Source organism: Pterocles gutturalis, unplaced genomic scaffold, assembly GCF_000699245.1.
Source record: "Pterocles gutturalis isolate BGI_N339 unplaced genomic scaffold, ASM69924v1 scaffold20353, whole genome shotgun sequence".
Classification (NCBI taxonomy): domain Eukaryota; kingdom Metazoa; phylum Chordata; class Aves; order Pterocliformes; family Pteroclidae; genus Pterocles; species Pterocles gutturalis.
The window spans coordinates 1-22,507 of record NW_010123632.1 but is presented as its reverse complement, the minus strand read 5'-3'; the positions used below and the strand labels follow the sequence as shown (position 1 = coordinate 22,507).

The 22,507-nt window shown below is 40.7% G+C and overlaps 1 protein-coding gene across 1 annotated transcript in view; it reads left to right on the top strand.

Moving 5' to 3' along the window:
- LOC104465078 (disks large-associated protein 1-like) overlaps positions 1 to 17,901 on the top strand; it is a gene marked incomplete at its 3' end in the record, with an annotated part of 116,678 nt that extends 98,777 nt beyond the window's left edge. Inside the window, 2 exon segments of the mRNA XM_010077988.1 lie at positions 14,014 to 14,387; positions 17,810 to 17,901. Coding sequence (XP_010076290.1) covers positions 14,014 to 14,387; positions 17,810 to 17,901 — 466 coding nt within the window.
- Between the last annotated feature and the right edge of the window lie 4,606 nt (positions 17,902 to 22,507).

Sequence of the window (22,507 nt, the reverse complement as noted above, 5' to 3'; positions counted from 1 at the left end):
TCGCCTACCTGTCACCCTAATGCGTATTATACAATGCAGAGTAAGATTTTCCAAATGCATTTCCAAGAATAATAATGCCCATATTGTTTTTATTATAAAATTGCATGTGCACAGTAACAATTCATCTAGACTCTGCCTCATCTGGCAAAGTGCAAAAAAACATTGTGCAGACAGGAACATGTGTCAATGATGCAACTGATGTTAAAATTGTCACGTAGGATGGATTTCACACATGGCAGGCTATGGAAGCTCATGGGAAGGCTCAGTTCTCAACCAAGTGGCTTGCAGCAGTCTGAAGAATGTGAAAAGTGGCCTTTTTAACCCGTTTTTTTTCTTTTGACAACCTCTTATTTATGGGGGAGGGGGAAGTTCTGTTGGCTCAGTTCTCCTTAGTGAGGCTAGTACAATGATCTAGGAGGTCTTACTTTTAACTTGTACCAGTGGAAGTGAGGAAAACAAACCTCTGGAACATTTCAGAGCAGCTTAGAACACTTTTAAAACCAAAAGCTCTTTGCAATACTAGCTTAAATTACAGTGAATAGTGCCTTCCATCCTGAAGGACTCTAACACACTCAGCAGAATCCAAGTCCATTCTGTTGTGCAAGCATGGCAAGGTTTGAAATTATTGTCTTCTCATTTCTGTCATAACAAGTTTTGCACTTACAGGTTTGTTCATAAATATAGACCTTTTTTTCTCTTTTAAGAGTCTAAATTCCATTGCAAGTTCTTAAAAATCAACACAAAGAGGTTCCACACAGACACACATTAAGAACATTAAGGGTATGCTTTTCCAACTTCACAATTTAAACTTTTATATAAAGAAAAATGTTTCTGTATTTTTTCTTGAATGATGTACAAACATTAGAAAAGAAGAATAGAAAATCCTCTAGACCAGTCACTTTTTACTTGGCTCTATGGGGTTAAAAAGAAATTGCTTGCATGAGAAAAATAGGAAGGAAAAATATCAAACAATCTTGTCCTGTTGAGAAGACATTTTTCTCTTGATAAACAGGTCAAATCAGCAGGTTCCCAATCTCAAAGAAAACTGCTGTGGTGGCCTACTTGGCTGTTAATACATAGCACTTTCAAGACATGCATAGAAAAGTCAACTGAATGGGATAACAAGGAAAATATGACTCATCCACAGTCCTAAGTGCTAAATTCAGGAAAACTGTTTTAGAAAGTTACTTTTGATTTTATTAGTAGATTTCAATTCTGGTGTACATGGATTAAACAGCAATTTTATACACAAAAGAATGACATTATGGATGTAATAAACTGCCTTTGAAATTATTAAAAACTAATTGTTTATACTTTCTCTAATCATTCTGCAGGTAGGCGAGTCTGTCCCCTGAGAAATTTTAGATAGAGGCAACTCATGCTGTTTTCCTCACCCCAGTCATTCAGACAAAGTACCTTGGATATTGCCCTTTTTAGTCTTTAAAAGCCGAAGAGAATCAGACCTGCCAGCACTTTGATAGACTCCAAACTGTGACCAGTTGTTCAGTTTACCACACTCCCCTCTGCAGCAAAGTCTTCCCTAACTCTGGAAATTCTCCAAAAGTACCATGGTTATTGCAAAATAAGTCTTTGTCTGGATACCCTTAATCCCAAATAAAGAGTGGGGGGGTGGTGATTTGGTTTAAACCACTTCCAAAATGCATAATTACTCCAGAGTAATAGCTCTTCTGGAAAACGTCCAACTAGCCTTAAACCATCCTCTCAGCTGGGTGCAGTGCAGCCATGGATGATGCTACTGTGACCTACGGCTACGCACAGTCTGCATATCCTCTTAGATCCCCTGTGATAAAAAGTAAATGATATTAATATTGTTGGTAATAAGAGTTGACTGATTTACTCACTGGAACTGATCTTAATCTTGAATTTATAATTTTTCCCAGTTCCCAAATTGTTTGCAAACAGTTCTCATCATTACACATGTATTTGTTTATCATTTGTTAACAATTTATGAAAAGCAGACCCTGGCCTGTGGATTATTCATCTGTCCATTTTAATTATTTGCTTTTTGTGCTGGGTGATTGGCATTTGACTGTGATACTGCTTAGACTCTGTAATTTGATGAGAATAACAATAATGAGTAACCACATGTTCTCAGCAATGCTAACAAGGCAGATAAAGGTGCTGGTATTAAGACAGACGTTCTCCTAACATCCATACAAACAGAAATTGAGGTCATATAAAGGTTTTCAAGCAAGACAGTGTGGGCAGAGACAAACTGAACTGCCTGAATTGAACCAGGTTTCCTGTTGCTCTGCTGAGCATCCTTGTTTTGGTAGAACATTCACAGCTATTTCTATTAGTTTATATTTTTTTTTTTAATAGAACAATTTGGACAAGAAGATCCAGACCTGATTCTTCCCCTTTCTTTCACCTCCCGTATGCCTGTGTGAGCATCTTCAGTCAGAGGTTTGGATTATCTTCTGATTCACCATGACCTACTGAAGTGTCAGAGACAGATTTTTATTCCAAAAAAAAAAGCACCAAGCTTTCAGGAAGAATACGTGTGTGAGAAAAAGCAGTCTTATTAGAAGGGTGGCTAAGAAGAGGAAGTTTCAGTCTGGGGCAGAAAATGGTAGGGAGTGAACTCAAAAATTGGAGCTTTGGTTAAAAATTTCATCTTCCTGCATCTTGCGCACTTAGGGGTGTGGAGGATTTGCTATGTACATCTGAAATTGTACAGATTTGTAGGATTCACTTTGCTGGCGTTTGCAAAGATTTTGTATTGGCCTTCTGATCTTCAGAAAGCATTTCCGTAGTCTACAGACTCAAAAGGTCTAAATACTTTGAAGTGTCAAAATTCATTTGGGCGTGTTCGCTTTCTCTTTTTACATATTAAATAGATGGCCTGGGTCTACCTTTTAACTTAGCCAGCACAAAACATCTGGGTTTACCTTTTAACTAAGCCAGTACAAAATGCATCATTCATTTTTTACAATTATGTAAATGCGAGAAATGCTAATATTATTTTGCTGTCTAGGGGTTAGAGAAAAGGGAGGTTTATCCCAGGCTGAGACCATGAGCACTAATCCAGAAATCTCTGATAAAGGAAATTGTAAGTGGAAAATAAATACTGTGTGGTTTGGGGAGACAAAAGTTTATTCACATTGGTTCTTTACTGTGACAATGCTTCTTGTCCTTGTGGAAATTATGTAAAATAAACCTCTGATTTTTGCCACTGGAACGATAGGACATAAATTCAGCCATCAGGGTTTCAGGATCATGTTCACAAGTTTTAAAATTTCCACCTCTACTAAACTGATGTAATTTTTTAGATAAAAAAGAAACAAAAAATAGCAAAAAAAAAAAAAAGCTGTTGGACTATCATCAGGCATGCAGCTGATGTCTCCAAGGAAGTTAAGAGAGTCTGTGTGTGACATCTCCTACAAACTGTGAATCTGAATTTTTCAAGGCCTGTTTTAAATGCATTTCTTTAATAAATAGAGAAATATGTGGAATTAAATCATAAAGTCTTTTACTCAAATCTTGCTTAAAAGTAACACAAGACTGGTCCACCCTCTTTTATGTGTGCCAGGGCTACCATCTTTCTTTGCCTAAATGTCTTTTGGGAATTGTTGATGTCCCCTTGATAGTTCAGGACTCCCAAAAAGAAGTTATTTTTGTGCTCAGATTTATTGAAATGCTCTTATCTGTACACTATGGTGGCTGTAAATGAGATGTCAGTATTTTTTCTGCTCGGGACACTCAGGCTGATCGTTAGGAATTTCTCACGCCAAGCCAGTATTTTCAGCTGATTTGTTGCATTATTAACTAGGACTCTTGTCATAAAAACCAGCAAATAGATAAAAGGATGAGGTCACTCACAGTGACCTCAAACCTGTCACTGAGCAAGGATGTAACTTGTTAGTTTGAATGTAAAATGGGGAGATAGAAATCAGGTTTTGGTGTACATTTTAATTCCTCTCAACACAGAATACATATTTCACACACATTTTTCATATGCCTTGTTCACCAAATAATTCATTTTTTTCTAGGTTTTGAAAAATGTTAATGTCCTCGAGCTTGAGTCAGTTTTGCTATTTTACCTGAAATTTGTCCAAAGATAAGTATAATTTCTTGTGTAAACAGTTTGTCTACATTTCCTCCTCATTTGAGAAGGGATTGGGTTTTCCCCCACAGCACTAGAGGATCTGCCCCGACAGGTGACTTGTAGCAGGTCATCTGATAACCTTATCAGGGGAGGCAGGACTTTTGAGTTGGGTCGTAATTCTCTCTCTCAGATGACAAGTTACTGTTCAGCCCAGGGTATGGATTTACTCATAATTTTCCCTCTTCCTTTCCTTCCTCTTGGTACAAGCAACTCTTGCTTTTGGTTTAGGTTTGGGGGTTTTTTAGGAAATATGTAAGCCTAACTTTCTTGTTTTATCCTGCTTGGACTGGAACACCCCAAAAGAGATAAGGGTGCTGAAAAATGCAGTACTGGCTGCCTAAAAACAAGTCCGTACTTCCCTGGCTGAACAGATGTTCTTGCTCAGTACCCACATGATGCTTTCCTTCCTGAATGCTGGTTTTCTACATGCATGTTTATTAGTAATTCTCTATAACAGTGTGCATTGTTATACCTGCATAGCTCTTTTCAGTTACAGTGAACTCCATCGAAACAGATAGTAAAATCATATAAATCAATTCTTGTGGTGCTTCATGGCAATTTATAGTGGCTAAAAAGCTGTTCGTGTCGCTTTTATCAATCACATTCTTCTTTTATTTTGTACTGGCTTTTATTTTCTTGCCTTTGGCATTTGTACAGTTTCTTCCCAACATACATCTGATTAAAACACAGCAGCCCTTCATCGTTGCTGTCATTTGAATAACTTTTAACTCCTAGCCAAACTATTTAATATAAAATCTTAGATATCAAGTAGTATAAAATAAGATTCTCAAAACAAAATGAAAGGTAGACTTTTGAGACGATATGAGAGCAGTACAGCCTCGATGCCACCAGGGACTGAGTGTATACTTTCTTTTAAGAGTTTAAAGAGATTTGAGTCCTTTGCTGTATCAGGTGACAAAGTGCCTTCCGCTGTGAGGAAGCAAAACTTAGAAGCATCACGAGGTAGTTTGTTTAATAAAGTAGGTGGCTACCGTACTGAAAATAGTAAAATCTATCTTACATAGGTTGTACTAAACACATTTGAATAGTATATATTGGAGCAATTACTTTCTTGATTGCTTAAAAGCCTCTGAACAGCCTTAAGGTTGAATAACATGCAAAACTGGTGTACCTACATTTCTGCACTTGCTGTGTATAGCAGTCCCCTAATGACTGGAGGAACGTAACTGTCCCATATGCGTATATATAACTGTCTTAGAGTGCAAAACGTCCCCAGTGTGGGTCAGCTTTGAAAAGTTCATTAGTAACAATGCTGCTCACTGTGTTCTGTGTTTTATCATAGCTTTTAAAAAATACCAGATATAAAAGTAACCAAAGCATGCAGGCACAAATGAACTCAAACAGAGCAAACCTGAGAACTGATTTTGACTCAGAAAATTAAAGAGGGCTCTTAAACTGTCACCAACTGTCATCATTCACAAACTATAGAGTTTTCAGTGGATTCAACTGGATATAACTGATAAAAATGTGCAGTTTGTTTGCACTCCATGGCATAAAAGGAAATCAGTTTAAAATCAGTGAACTGATGAAGTTAATTGGGATAAACTCTTTGCATTAATTACTCTTATTTCCACTGCATTCTCATTTAAGTTCAAAAATAATACCTTATCAGTCATATCCACTTCTAAATGTGTCCACATCAGGGGTGGGTTTGCAGTAATTTCAACTAATTGATTTCTAAGCCAATTTAGATGCATTACTAATCAAATTCTGTGAGACCAGCTTGATGCCAATGTGTGCAATGATACAGAATTCTGCTTACCCTACCTTAAATTTATTAAGTATTCAGAAAACCACTGGGAGTAGAAACCAGTAGAAGCTTGTTTTCTTGCTAACATCAGCACCAAACAAAGCAGGCACATTTCCAGGTTAAGGAAGAGGGAGAAAATTTTACAGTCATTTTCTCTTACAGAGGAATCACACTTGGAAGCGGCACTATCCCAGTCAAATATTGCCTTTTGCAAGTGAGTTGCAGTGAAGAGCTTGAAGGGAAAATCCTTGCAGTAATGTTGAAAACGATGTCCAACTATGCTAATATGTAGCTAACTTAAATGCTGCATGATCAGATTGCTCAGAGGTAATTGGCTTTCTTCAGTCTCCGCTAGGTTCCCAGGTTAGTATCTGGGATTCACAGATTTAGAAGAGGAGAATCCTAATTCTTCTCTAGTTCAACGCCCTACATAACAAAAGCTGTACAATTTCAACCGGCAATTTCTCCATCAAATTTGTGACAAGCTCATCCTAAAATGACTGACTGCTAAACTTGCTTTATCATCAGTCATCTCCATTGCCACCATGGGAGGATGAGAGATGGGCAGCAGAGGTTCGGGAAGGACATAATGCAGGGCTTCGTAATGAGCTGAGAAGAAAGGCACGACCTACAGTGCTCGCTTCATGAGTAACGTGGGCTTGGTTCAGACTGCACATCTGCCCTGATATATCTCCAGGTTTGACAGGGTTCAAGTCTCCTATGCATTGGCTGCTCAGATGTGAAATATTCCATTTGTAACTGAAGGGAAACCACATGGATATTGATATGTCCAGAACCAGTACTTACAAACTTAGGTGATAATTTTGAGAAATAGCACCTACAGTAATATGCCCAAACAGGGTGGCAATATGGGCTCCACATCACTGCACAACTGTATCTTGAAAGAGTTACTGGTACAGTCTGGAAATTAGGTTGTGTATTCACAGTTCAGGTCAGGTTTTCAAGAATCCAGATCCAATTTAGAAATGTAAATAAGAGACAGGTTTTCAAGTGATTAGCCTCAAGAACTTGCAATGTGCACTTGCAGCTCAAGTCTTTACATTCAACCATTCCTGGGTAGTCAAAAAGAAGAAGTGATAATTTTTTCAAAGTATGCTTGGATTTGAAACTTCTAACTTCTAGCTAAGGTGGCTAGAAAAAGTTCAGCCCCCTGTGTTGCTGAAAATCTAGGCTCTGGTTCTTGCACTGTGTTTTTACTTAAATAGCTGCTTACATCTATGTGTCTGCATTTGGTTAGTACAACTTCACATTTAAAAAAAAAAAAAATCCTCATTTTGTTTTATTAACAGTACTGCCAGAGGGAAAAAGATGCAAATTCTGGAATGTGAGAGTGCTGCAGTAACACATAACAAAGTGTTATATCAAAGTGCCAGTGAAGTTGCTTCCTGGAAAATATATGGGGAAAGGATCTGATTTCATCAAGCTGCATATTATTACATTTATTTACTGTTACACATTCTTGGTCTAAGTGGGATAACCTACCGTATTTCATAAGGTTTCCTCTGTTTTCCATAAATGCCTTTTGTAAGATTAATATATTGATACTCAGAAAGCTTGATAATTTCTTACAATGGTGATTTTATGATGTGTAAGTTCTGAAACACAAAATATTTTAAGCGTTCCTTTTTATGTAAAATTATTATGTTTCTTGTTCTCCACGAATTCTTCAAAATGGGGAAACATGAAGGATTTGGTGCAGTATTTAAGTGCAGATAGCATTTGAACGGTTTGCTAGGCTTAGTTTAAGCTATAGATCAGTGTTTCCCTGATTTTCTCAGGAAAAAAAATGCAGTGCAGATTAAAAGAGATGGTAAATAATTCACATGCTAACAAAAACAGGCCACACTGCTGTATTTTTGCTTTGTTTTGTTTCACTCTTCTCCAACATGCTTCACTGAATGTAGAGGTTGATGTTCTGTATCAGACACCTTCTACCATGACTGTTTTAAAGCAGTTTGAATCTTTGAAGCTCTCAGGGAGCACCCGTCCAGAACAGACTCACATCATCATCCCTGCAGTTCTTGGTGGTGTTTTTCTAGATGCTTTCCTGGTAGGCAGAGTTTAAGGACAAGGCCAAAACATTTACACTTCTGACTTCCTTCTCAGCCTAAATTTCAGTTTGAGCAGCTATTCATATGTCATCCATGGGTATATAGCTTCATCACATCCCATGGGCCAATGGCCAGGACCAAACCTGTCTGTAAAGCACCATCTCCACAGGTACGGTGCGGTTCGATCTCATGGAGACAGCTGCTGGCGAGGGAGTGGCAGAAGCAGACGCTACCGCTGTCCCCTCAGCTGCTCACTCCATGTAAAAAGGCGAAGGAGCTAGTATGCACTAACTGAAATGAAATCTAGGGTTTGCATGTGGTTCTATTCTTACCTATTTTATCTCTCCAGAAAAGATAAAGCCAAGTCCTAATTGCTTGACACTAGTAAAGATCACAGCTTTTAGGAGTAAAGTATTATAACCCATCCTAGCAACAATCCACTTTGGGTAATGACTTTAATTTTACGTGAAATCTTTTTTCCAGAGCTTCAATTGTTTATAGACTTCTTGGTTTTGAGACCAAATGAGTTGAATAGCTTAGGTTGTGTGCTGTTAACGTACTGGTAATTTTTATGCATAGAGAAGTTCAGCTATGGCTACATGGTACAAAGAGTGAAGTGGGTGTCATAGGAAGCCCACCTGCACTGGATTTTGTCTGTGCATCCATGATTTGTGGCAATATCCTAGTGACAAACAGCATTTAGCAGACACCTTTAGCTGTCTCACCTGTTTTCTGTACACTAATTCAGCTTCCCTAGATAGCAATTAAACTTCTGACTGGCATCAGCAGCTTCCAGCAGCAGACATTAAAAGAAAAAAATAAATCTGCTGGAGAAATATTCACCTGTCATCCACTGACTATGCACGTGCAGATTTGAGATGCAGAATGAGCCATATTTAGTTTCACCCCTCTCCTAGGTTTCAAGAGGTCGCTTACTGTATCCGGCTGGGAAGCTGGAAGCACTCTACTTGCAAACAAAAATGTCCAGAATTATGAAAAGGTCACCAGCATCGGCTTTTAGACCTCAGAGTACATAGGATGTTAAATCTTAACACTGTGGTTAACACACTATTGTGTGTGGTAAAGATAGTTAAGATACTTTGTACGGATTTCTGCAGGATTTTAGCTATCAGTTATGCCTGTTTCTGAACCCAGTGTAGCTTTTGTTGGATAAGATACCTAGCTTGGGGTGGGGGATAAAGAGAGGTGTTTGGAAAAAGGATGGCCTTGGCAGAACCATGAAGATGGCATGGTACAGAGTATTCAGCAGTTCTCACTGTGGATAATGACACCCATAACTCACTCTGGTATCATTCCCTTGGGTAGTTTAGAACATCTTACGAAAATCTTTACTTGAGTTTGCTTTTAATAGTAAACCTCTGCATCCTCAGAAGGCATCTGCTATCTGCAAATAGTTTTTTATTAAGAAAATGCATGCTCCATTTTCATACCAGTCTTTTGCATGTAAAAATAACAATACAGGATCTGAAACTCCATTTCCAAACGTTCCTCTCCAAAAGTCAGCAAAGCAAGGATTTAAGTGCACGATAAAGAGAATAACAGCTCTGTTTGAGTCTAACAAGGCAAATCAAGCACTGCACCTCTGTGTGGGGAGCTCGGGGGCTGCAGCTGTGAGGCTCAGCCCTGCTTGTTTGGTGTTCCAGCAGTGCCAGATGCAAGCGCTCTGCTATAAACACACCTGTTTAACAGACAGTCAATCTGAAGACTGAGGTCCATCTGTGCAGTGTGGAAGAACTCCCTCCTTGTACCTTACTACTTAGTTGTGCTCAAGTTGTGTTCTTTGCTGCTCCTTTCAAACTCTGGAATTAGTCCTTTTTCTCAAGGAAACCACTATTATTTTCATTCACTTTAAATTTGCGCTTTCATTTATTCTTGTATTTGTTAACCAAGCTTATATGAGACTGCCAAATTAGAAAGGTATTGCTTGCATATCTCGTAACTTCAACTGTTCAAAGAACTGCATGAATTTGATCTCTTCACAAATATTAATCTGCCTTGGGGTTCTCCTGAGCACCCATTCACTGAGCTAAAAATCTGTGTTTGCATGCTGGTGTTTGTTCCCGAGGGCTCATCTCCCTAGTGAGCATGTTTAAACAACTGAAGTGCTCTTACAATGAAACATTCAAATTCAAACCTTTATTATTATGCAATCTGGGATTATTTTTTTTTATCATTAGACTTCCTTCTGAACTGGGTGGCTGACACTCCCTGTTCCAAATTCCTGTCCCATGAGCTAGTTGTTTGGAAATACTGCCTAGGAGGACAAACACCATGACTTTTTTTTTTTTTTAATCTGGAGAAAGTGCTTTTTTCCCGAGGTATTTGGGATTAAACTGTAACCCAGAGGTAGGCCACGGAAACAGGATAAAGATCAAAAGGCAAAGGAGGGCATTATTTGGTAGACTGATACAGCTGGGAACGGTGGGCTTGATTCAAGGTGCTTTGGGAGTCAGAGGATTCTTGCACGTGACTTAACTAGTTTCTGAATTAAACCTTGCATCTAGCCCTAGAAGAAGAAATGTATACCCTCTCCAGCAGCATGTGTGCTCTGGAAAATCACATGAAAAGCTTCTCTATATTGTGACAAACTGAGGGTTCATATACACATTTGCTATTCAGAAAAAGTTATTTCTGATTAACTCCATCTTGAAACAATTTTAATGAAAAACAAGACTACTTTCACTTGACTCTCCAGTCAGATCAGTTTCTGTACAGAACTTCACTCCTTGATCCATGTCCAAGAATGTATTTATCAGGGAATTTATACAGCCCTTTAAATTCACTTCCTGATGTGAATTTAACTTTCATGCGCAAAACCCTTTGAAAGTCCCCTGTGTGTGAAGTGAGGATTTCTCCATCTTTTTCATGTGTCCCGTGATCCCATAATCTTCTCCCTTGGAATCCTCCTGCCGGGCAGTCCATCTCTGCTGTGGGACAGCTGGATGGATGAGCTTCCCCTTCGCCCAATGGGACAGAAAGCAACGTGATGTGCTCTTCCCACACTGACTGAATGCTCAGGCTCTCTTGAGTGCACAAGGAGAGCATCAAGGTTTTGTCTTTTTTCTTGGGGAGTACTTGTTTTGCTTTTCAAGCAGCTTAGCATTTAAAATACCATAGCCACTCGAAAAACTGGCAGATCCTTCAGGTTGCCATGTCACAGGTTGCCAGGTTCTTGAAAACGCTTGGAGAAAAACTGATGCACCAAATCCCTTTCACTGTTGTGCTTCAGCTGGTTGGAGGGCTCAGCCAGCTATGATATTTAGAGTGCAGCTGCCTCCAACGGCGGCGGCGGCCCAAGCATTGTTTTGTTGTCATTTCTGCAGAGGAGCAGCAGGAGCTTACACCATTTCCAGTAATGAAGTGCCTGGGGTTCTTTTATGACTTGCACACTCTACTTCTCCAGAGCTGTACAGTATGTGCTGCATGACTCCAGGAAACTGAGGATTTGTTTTGACTTGTTAAAAGAACGTTTGCTGTTTCTCTCTACAATTTCACCGTATGACTTGTCAATTCTCTCCCCCTCTTAAGAATAACTTCAGATTTAATTAGCTGAGTGCAAACATCTTTCATTGCAGTGTGCATTAGACTCCTCACTGAGTACATTTACCAACAGAAGGAAAGACATCTTGATCAGGCATTTCTGTATTTGTACTGCTGTGTCCAGAGTGGCCGGTAGCTGTCGACAGACAGTTGCTATTGACTCTCTTTCTAGTGGGGGATGACCAGTGATGTGGGGACCAGTCTTGTTAAGGCTTGCTTTTTCTTTCTGAAGCTCTCTCTCCTACCTAAGAGCACTTTTCAAGTGTGTTTCATTATCATTTCCCTATCTGCTGTGTAGGAAAAATGGTACTTGCATGCCTTGTGGAGATGTCCTGAAGGTGCTGGCATCTCCCCAGGAGTTCCACAATGATCCTGCCTAGCATATTGTAAATGGGGCAATTTATACTTTGCTGAATTGCAAAGTAGCATTGCACACAAACCTCTATTAGACAAGTTTGGCATCAGCTTCCCAAAGCGTTACCTGGAGATATGTGTGTGCATGTGCTTTGAATTCTGCAGGGGTGAAGTTCAGTTTGCATTTCCACCACTCAGAGAACATTCTCCAGACCACGAACCACCTGGGTCATTTCTAGGATATCATCACCCAAGCAGCAGCCGGCACAACTGTCCATAAATCCTGGAGTAAATGTTTGTGCTGCAGCAACAGCAGATGATTTACCTGAATGTGCACTTGCAACAAATTTTTTTTGGTGGCATCAAAACCAGTGACGAATGGCAAAAAGTACACAATCCCTTTTGTAAAATCGTCATCCTCTCTATTAGTTTCAGATACTTGTCTTGTCATAAGCACTTTAAAAAACACCTTTAACCCCTATCAACTATTCATTTCCCTGGAGTTAAAATCTGACAAGTTCATTTTTAGCCATCTCTTCCCTCAAAGAGGTTGTGGTTTCTGTTTGAATCTTCAGAAGTGAATCATAGTTTCAAAACCCTCACTACCTTAGCAAAACACTCTTTTTCCATTAGCATTCAACACGTTTGACATGGGTTGAGACATGTTATCAGAAACTTGTACTAGAGTCCTTAAAAAAAATCCCGTGTGATTTCATGCCCTGGAAACACCTTTTACGCTGTAACTATTCCTATAGCTATTGGGAGATATGAGACATATGGATCTGAGCTAGTCAAATTAATACCATAATGGCTTCTGGCTCGACAAGCACATACAGTGCAAACAGAGAGCAGAACAGCTGTAGTAGTTACCTTTTATGTGGGTGGCATAGACGTCTGCCAATTAAAATGATCTGATGAATCATTTCTTGCCATATGATTACTGTTAATAAGAATTTATGTTAACATGTTTGTGTCTGAACTTTGCACAGGTTCATGCCTGCATTTATTTTCTTAAAAAACAGAGCATATCATGATTGTTTTTTGTTCTTAATGGACTTTCTTTCCTCATTTGAAAGCATTCCAGGACTTCAGTAATGCAGAGCTGACAACTATCCCTTAAAGGAAGATGTTTTTATCTCCACATAGTGCTTTCTGCATGGAATTCTGTATACACAGGCCAATAGTTTTTAACCTTGGAACCTCAAGCTATGCTTCTAAATCCATATAGTGGCACTTATAGAGCATAGCCTTCAAAATATGGAAAGAGGAGTCCTCATAAACTTTTATTAAAACCTCTGTTGTTGCAAACATTTATAGCTACACATTCCTTTAAGTAGTCCCACTGACTGACAGGCTATAGCTATTGACTTCATTATACTAACTCCCTGTGTGCAAAATCAAGCCTTTTTTTCCCAGAACTGACATGTTATATTTATGATGAGAAATCTAGACTTGGCAAAATGTTGTTTTAAATATGTCCTCAGCAGTTTACAAAGCATTTCAAAGTATTTGAGAAGTCTGTGCAACAAGTGAGAGGTTTTCTAGCAAGAAATATACAAGTCCCAAGCATGGTGAGTATTAATAGACTTCGACCTAGGATGGTTTGGGCATCTCCCCCCGGTAAGAAAAATGTAGTTTAAAATTCTGCATCAGCTTGGTAAATACAGTAGGACAGGGCAGAGAGGCAGAAAACAATTGCAATAAAACTGCATGAAGTACAGTTTAGCTAGGATAAGTAGCTGGAGAGTCATCATCCTTGTGAATCTTGTTTGGAAGCCATGAGCAGAACAAATGTTTTGGTGGAAGGACTTGTTCCCATGGAACTTAGAATTGTTAGTGGAAAATATACTGGAGAAAACAATCCTAAAAAGACTTAAGGAGGAACTTGGCAAATAGATAATTTCTTTCCCTCTGCTGGCAATTCTGCCACTCACAGTAGCAGGAACAGAGGACACTGATGAGCAAGGTACTTCCATGTACTCACACTGGAGCTTTTGAGGGCTCTTTGGCTAACAGTGTCCTCCTTATATCTGCTCTGTTGATGCTCACTGATGCTTTGAGATCATATTTAAATCCATTTTCCCTGCAGCATCAATAAATCAAGAACTCTCATATGTTTTTTCCAGTGTCATCCTGCATTACCACCTATAAGAAGACACCGCCTCCAGTCCCACCAAGAACTACCACCAAACCATTTATTTCCATCACAGCCCAGAGCAGCACAGAGTCTGCCCAAGATGCATATATGGATGGGCATGGACAGAGGGGAGATATCATCAGTCAGTCTGGACTTAGCAACTCCACAGAGAGCTTGGACAGTATGAAGGCGCTAACAGCTGCTATTGAAGCTGCCAATGCGCAGATCCATGGCCCTGCAAGTCAACATGTAGGGAACAATACTGCAACTGTCACCACCACCACAACCATTGCCACTGTTGCAGTAGAAGATAGAAAGAAGGACCACTTCAAGAAAAACAGATGCTTGTCTATTGGAATACAGGTACAGTTCAGGACATGGACTATATGTGTGCCATTGTTTTGGATTTCTACATTTGTTTTACTTCTTGTTATGCAATGTTTCGTGTATTTTTCTTCTTTTCGTGACAGGTATCTATGTAGAATTGCAGCAGTGTAATCATTCTGTATGGTACTAATGATGTTCTCCCGGTTTATCACAAAAACATCAGATGCACGGATTTGTTTAGGTCTCCTTGCTGCTTGTTAGCTCTGTTAAATTACACACATGAGCACTAATCTATGAATCATAACACAGTGGGGGTCAGAAAGGCATGAATTAAATCATTGAAAGGGAATGTGTAAAACAATGATTTACATTACACTATCACCCAAAAAATATTTTCGTCCAGCCTCACTGGATTAATTGTCACTGCTTATTCATGCATTTCATAACGACTGGTAGATGCTTGAATAGGGCAGCATTGTTTCTATCTCAGCCTCAAGAGCAGAGGATAAGTTCCTTCTGATTTGCCCTTGTTAAAGAAAATTACATTTTGTTACCTCTCGTGGAATGAAACAAGAAAACTAACCCTGCCGAAATTCATTCCTCTTTACAGAAAGTAGAACAAATAGACTAGACCAATTTAATCTGCTTTCGTAATTAATCTTTCCCATATTCCCCCAAAAAAAGAATGTGCATAGGAGTCCAGCTATCTGTTTGCAGGATTAGCTTTTGCAACAAAGTACTTGAATTTACAATCAACTGAGCATCAGCACAGGTTTTGATGGGAGATGAATCTCAAGCAAACAGAACAGCAATCCACAGCCTATGAGCCTTCACAAGAAGACATGATTTTTTTTTCTTGCAGATGGAGGTTATAAGCACAGCACTATGTGCCTGGACAAGCTTATCTGGTTAGCAAAGCCTAAGAATTTACAGTGAAATCTCTGCATCAGCCTGATGAGATGAGAGGCGCTGTGCAGAAGTGTGCAATCCCAGGGGCAGCTCCTGGAGAAGCTGTGACTTTTACTTCTTCTTGGAAGGGCAATAATTACTATTGCCTGTGGGTTCAGTTCACTGCCTTTGTTGTAGGCCTTTTCTGCTTCACATCCGTTTGTTTTGGGTATATTCTGAAAGAAGGGCTGATGTTCAGTGTTAAACACGGGAGCAAGATCCAGGTGGGACAGGGATGGAGGAAAGCTCTTCTATTACTTATTCCCATACCCAGCCAAGCCTAAGGTGTCATTTTATTGTTGTAATCCCTCATTTCACGGAGCAAAGCAAACACCCTGCAAAATAATGGGTAGAAAGAAATCATTTCCACATTTGCAGAAGCCAAAATGAACACCAGTAATATGTACTGTGGCTCTTGAAACACCATCTCCCTGCTGTCTCTTCTGAAGGCAGTGTTGCTGCAAGTAACAAATGCTGCTTTTGAGAGGTACAGGGGCCTCAGTTTCCTGAGATCTGAGAAAACAGAGCCCCAAATGCTGTTCAGTATTTGAAAATCTCCCCCTAAAACTTTGAAATTTACAGATGACCAACACAATCATATGTGAAAGCTGCCTGGGGATGGTACATGAGGGACTGTCAGGGTAGTTTTTGTGTAGAAACCAATGGAGGTGCCTAAAGCTGGGATTACATAAAGCTAAACCTTCAGCAGACATACAGCCTTACAGGATTCCTGCTCGTGCACCGTGCCACCCTCCCAGTTGTGCCCATCAATGAGATTTTTAGAGTCAGACAGGCTTCACAAACAAAAGAAAACTACTTTGCCAGTCTGCTGTCTGGTCCATTTTGCAGCATCATTGCACAAGCAGTCATGCTGGTACAGCTGAAGGGGTAGTGTGGGAGTGGAAATACCGTAGGATTGCTGTTGCTGCCAGAAGTGACTTATCTTAGGAACAACTGTGCTAAAATAGGTAGGTAGGCTGCCAGCCCCTTGACTGGCAGGATGAAGTCAGTCTCTCTCTGCTGTCTGTAAAGGGAGCCTAGTTTAGGCTTCGACTGAACTCAGACCAGGTACACACCTTACTTATAGTCTGGCCCATTTCTGTAGAGCAGGGCAAGCTGCTTTAGCCCGGGGCATATTCTTGGTTTACTTCCTCCTCTAATAAATAAACCTAGTGTGCACTTGTGATGAATCTCCATGCATGCCCTCCACATCCCTTAGTCACTCTTAGGACACCACAAGCCTTTGCTGTAAATCTGTTCAGCAAACAAGTAAAGCAAAGCAAAGCAAAGCAAAACCCTTCCATCAAAAGGTTGCTTTTCTGTCAGTTACGGGATTTAAGGCATAGTTATCTCAGGTAAGTACCCTACTTCACTGAGCAGCTCTGTAACTCCCATCCCTGCCCAAGTACTTCCCTGCATAGGCTGTTAAATTGGCTCTCAACAACAAGCTTTTTTACTGGTGAAACAGGTGCTAGCTCCAGCTGGAGATTTTGCACACCCGGGGTCAGAGTGGAACCACAGGTCATTTCATAACACTGCTGTGGTCCAAAAATTCTGTGTGGTGGAAATTTTTTTTCTTGTGTGATTAACAATGTCATATATAGCACTGGGAATTAGCAGCTAGATTGATTGGACCCAGAAGTTTGTGATTTTGCTCAAAGACACATCTGTGGTTAAATTTTGACTTTATACCATTGGTATAAATCTCCTCACAGAGATGGAGAGTTGGTATAAAGTTCCTACCTGTGCTCCTGAGGACCACCTGTTTGCATGACATAAAGCAGTAAAGAAAATGCATTCAAGAGCTGCATCTGCTTTCTTTAAATCTTATCTGTACAGTGCTCTGATTCAGGCCACTAACATTTAAACAAAATAAACACGTAATTTTGACATGAGCTCACATACACATGCATGTACAGACTAACAGGTAAAATCAAACAAATGGTGGAGCACAGCAAGACAAGTTACAATTGTTCAGAGATGCTCATCTGGCAAATCTGAGCATCCAGCATCTGTAAAAGACCGGATAAAATCCATCTACATTTTGCAGGCCTAATGTTGTCTTACCAGAAATGCTTTAGAGGTTAACAAGAATGATGATAGATTTAGGTTAGATATTAGGAATAAATTTTTTCCTGTGAGGGTGGTGAGACACTGGAACAGGTTGCCCAGGGAAGTTGTGGATGCCCCATACCTGGGTGTTTAAGGCCAGGCTGGATGAGGCTTTGAGCAACCTGGTCTAGTGGGAGGTGTCCCTGCCCATGGCAGGGGGGTTGGAACTCCATGATCTTTGAAGGTCCCTTCCAACCCAAACCATTCTGTGATTCTATGAATATTCACTAATAACATCAGAAATGAGCACACCACAGATAAACTCTCTGACTAGCTGTAGTACTTATGGTACAAGCTAGATGTGCAGACACTTAATAGTTATCATGCATAGAAATTGTAAGTATCTGGGTGATATCTCTGTTAAAATACATTCTAATTAGCTGATTAATTTTTTTAAGGTTGATGGTGCTGAAGAATCCACCAAATCAGGTGAAAATAAAGCAACCAGTAAGTTCCAGTCCATAGGAGTTCAAGTAGAGGAGGAGAAGTGGTGAGTAAAAGTTAATACTGTTTTTCTAATGTAAATAATTATGTCACAACTAATTTTTAGGAGCCCTAGTTCCTGCACGCATGACCATATAAACCTGCTTCCTGGATGAAGTTAGATCACCCAGCTGAAAAGCTGAGTCTTAGGAATGCTGGAGCTTTTATTTCTCAGAGGAGATTTTTCAGGACCAGTAGGAGAACTAGAAGAAAAGTGACACATATTTTAAAGGTCAATATACTTTTAACAAGCTCTTTTTCCGCAGAAAATCTACCTAAACAGCGGAAGGTGATACAGCTGGAGTATTAATCTCAGGATGGCTGCAGTAGCATAGAGCTGATGGGGAAGTTTACCTTTTTTTTCAGCAGAATAATTTCAGCCACGTGGAGCAGTGCAACAGCAGAGACAGAATGATTGCTCTTGCTCAGGTATCTCACCCAGACATGTCTGCATTACAACTGCTCCCTTGAAAAAAATTGTTGCGATTACAGCTACAAGCCTGTAAAACTCTGTTCTGTTTCCAATCTGCAGTGTAACCTGAATTAGAAAACAAATGTGGTCCAATAAAAATGACAAAAAACCAAATCTAGAATAGTTGTTGTCTTTAAGGGTTGTTTCTTTTTGATGACAAATTGCAGTCATGTTGCAGGGCAGCGTAACTGTGCATAGCACCTTCCATTCACATAAAGTTTCTGAGTGCTTGACCACAACTGCAGATCCTAATTCCTGCCCAAAACTGGACTGAGTAGCTGAAGAAAAACTGGACTCTTCCCCTCTCCTTTCACCGTGCAAGCCTGCCCAGTGCCACTGTAGCTGCAAGCACCCACCCAAGGCTTTGTTCTTTTTTTCGCAAACTGCTCAGGCACAGTGTGACTTTTGGATCCTGGAGCCATTTTGTTGATAACTCGCTGTACTGTATCTATATCATAAGAGAAGCCGCAGGGCAGTATGGCTTGTCAGTGAGGGAAGAGTGGCCCTTGCAATCTCTCCAGAGAAAACCTGGGTGCAGCAAATCGGAGTTGACAAAATGAGGGCCCTCTGCCCTCCTCTGGCCTGCAGTAGTGAGTGGAGGAGATGTGCATTTTCACAGTTTTTTTTCCTATGTCTGCTAAAAATACTCCAAAATAACATGTTACCTACACCATTTTCAATTCAACAAAATCTTCCTGTAAAGTAGAAGAGTATTTTCCTGTGGTTTTAAAAGGCTGAAGTGATTTCAGCAAAAAGAAATGTGATTTTGCAATGACCCTGCTAGGCTGTTACCAAGTTCCTCATTAACCTGCTAAAACATCTCTTGCTGGCAGACATTTCTTTATGTGTTAGACCTTAGCCCCATTTACCCACAACTCTTCCAGCACTAGATAAATTAGCACATTAGAATAGATGCTGAAGGACCATTTCCCTTCAGCCTGAGCACAAAGGAAATAACTACCCCAAAAACCTAACCCTCCCCCTCCCCTCCAAAAAGGAAAAAATCCCAGGAGGAAAAAAAAAAAAAAAAAAAGGGCAGTTTGTAAATACCTTACTTCCAAAGTCCTCTTTCTATTACAGTTTTTATTGCTCCAGAGAAAAAGGTAAGATTTGCCTGTGAGGGTCTGCTCTGAGAAAGCAATATTTCTGCATTACCTCCTGACAGCTGTGTTTGGGGTTTCCTTGCTGATAAAGTTGAGGTTGCTGCTGTTTGGAGCAGGCAGGCAAGCAGCAATCTATCAAGGTTATTTTCAGAAGTGAACTGGCTGATAAAGGACAGCCCCTAATCCTTAGAAAAGGAGCGCACTCAAGACACAAAGGGCTTATCATCACAGTTTGGCACTCATATTCCTTCTTTTTTTTTGTTTGTTTTTTAACACAGCAGAGCACAATGTATTGATTATTTGTTACAGAAACAGAATTGTAAATACAGTGCATTCTTCCCTGCCCCTGCACCATAACATCTGCAGAGCCTCAGAAAAGCCCTTTTGAGTTGAATCTTTGACAAATGAATGTTTTTTTAAAAACTTCTAGGATTCAGAAACATTAAATAGATATAAAACAGGAAGAAAAGAATGACACGGCAAAGAGGATAAATACAGTAAGCTGACCATGTTTCTGCACCACACTACTAAATGTGCTGTTATAAAACAAGAAAGCTCTTTGCTTAATACACCAAAAGCCTACCATACAAATTTTTTTTCACTCCTCTTCTGCTTTGCTTCCTGTTCTTTCCTCCCCCTTTTCCTCACCTCATATGAATGTCATTCTCACACTAAAGAGTCTTACCTCCTCATGCCCTTTTAAATATTCCTGCTTCTGTGCTTGGACCAAGTAAGCAAAAGATTTTGCCTCCGTTTCTTGATCTAAGCAGCTCAAAACCAGAGCATCTTTGGAGGACAGCTATCTTTTCCATCTTCCATCTCCACTCAGACCTTTCATTAGCCCTTCACTCTCTCTGTAACCTGGGCTTCCTGCCAAGACAAACGACTCCCGAGTCCTCCTCTTGTACCGCTCAAAGGATGAATGTGCCTACCGCTACCTGACCGCAGTACAACTAGATCCATCACTGCCATTTATCTTATCTGCAGTTCTTTATGCTGCCTGCTCTCCATAATCTTTTTCGTACCCATTCCCTAAGTGCAGCTCTACAATTTCTAGCATTTATACAGTACCTATTCAGTAATCCTTGTGGAAAAAAACGGGTATGCATTTCTTTCAACAGTAACCTCATGATCTTCCTGCTGCTACTCTCTTATCTCTCACCTGATCTCCCCCATGATGCTAACAACCAAAATGTTCCTCCCCTTTCCTCACATGACCCACCCCTTCCAGGGCAATTTTGAAATCAATGCAAGTAGTTTTTGAAGTAAGAACACTGCCATGTAGTCTCCCATAAACCATAAACATATGGTTCTTTTACATTTTCTCTGGCTTATTTGGGGCCAGGGAAGGTGCTTGTACCTCTTGGTGTGGTATAAAGTGTGATTTACCACACCATACCTCTTGGTGTGGTAGAAAGTGAAATGATTTGAAATGGTGGTGGGGTAACATAAAAAAACAAACAAACAAACAAAAATACTCTTCTGTCTGTTCAAGAAAAAAAAAACCAAACACTTTTGTGGCTTTTGTTAAAAAAACCATACAGCCCTGGTGGATCTCAGCCTCATGGTGGGCTACTCCAAGACTGGCATTGCAGAATTTGACATAAATTTCTAATCAGACACTGCTGGTTGTCAACATCCTCTCTCCTCCAGCCCTGGTCCTGGTGGGAGGCTGAGGGCTCTAGCCAGCACACGCTGCTCTGCAGTGCAAAGGCCAATATATGGCAAAAAACAAACAAAAAAAACAACAACAACAACAACCAAACAAGGAGGGCTGTCGTGCTAGGGCAATGGGGCTGGGTGGCGTCCCACCCCCTCAGCCACGATGAACTGTACCACATGCCAGCAGGATGGACAGAGGAGAGTGCAGCCCCTGGGCATGGACAGCTGCTGCTCCATGTGAGTGTGGAGTAGGCATGGACTTGCTGCAGCAGTGGCAGGGTGTTGGTTCCTGAGTCTGTGGGCTCTGCCACGGCCATGCTGGGGGAAGCAGAGGGACCATCTCAGGTGGCAGGTCTGCAGGGGTCAGTGAGGACGTGGCAATGAAGAACTGTGATAAGGCCCTAGCTTCACACTGCAGCATACCTGTTTTCTTTGCCCCTTCTTGGCTGCTTTCTGTTAGAGGGCTGACCATTGCCAAGGAGCTGGGCCCACACCGATAAAGCCTTGGGTAGTGGCCAGAACCTCTCAGCACAACAGGCTCTCTTCTTCAAGCATAGCCTGGAAGCAGGGTTACAGTACTATCACAATGAGCCGTGGGAGAGGGAGAAGCTGTGCAGAGCACACCAGCAGGGACATTACTTGAATTCTGACATTGTTATTTATTATTAGCAGGCACAGGTCCTGCAGGCACCGAGGCAGGCACTAAAGCAGCACCACTCACACCACTCCTGCCTCATCGTGTTCCATGCCCGTGTCCCGAGGGCATCGCAGAGCATCCTGGTCCATAGTGGGGTGTCCCTGGGGAGGCCAAGCACACCAAGTGCTGCTGCCTTCCCTTGGGGATCCCAGGCGAGACAGGGAAGAGGTTTCAGGTGCCACGAGTGACAAGCGTGGCTTGTGGCCTCTGGGTGATGGTCAAAGATGAGCTGCTGTTGGGAGTGGGTTTGGAGCAGGAATATTGTTTGCTTGGTTTGCATCCATTTGTTTGGACTCTGAAATTGTAAGAAACCAACTGTATCAGCTGAATGTTCACAAATCCACGAGGCCTAATGGGATTCATACCAGTGTACTGAAGGAGCTAGGACATGTTATTGCAGGACCCCTCTCGATCATCTACCAAAGGTCTTGGGCATCTGGGGAGGTCCCCACTGTTTGGAAACTAGCCAATGTTATTCCAATTTACAAGAAGGGCATGAGGGAAGACCCCGGAACTTAGAGACCTGTTAGTCTAACCTGGAAAAATTATGGAGAAGATTATTCTGGGTACTGTTGAAAGACACTTAAAGAATAATGCAGTCATCAGGCACAGTTCACAAAGGGAAAGTCCTGTTTAACTCATTTGATATTCATTCATGTGGGAATTGAGTGCACCCTCA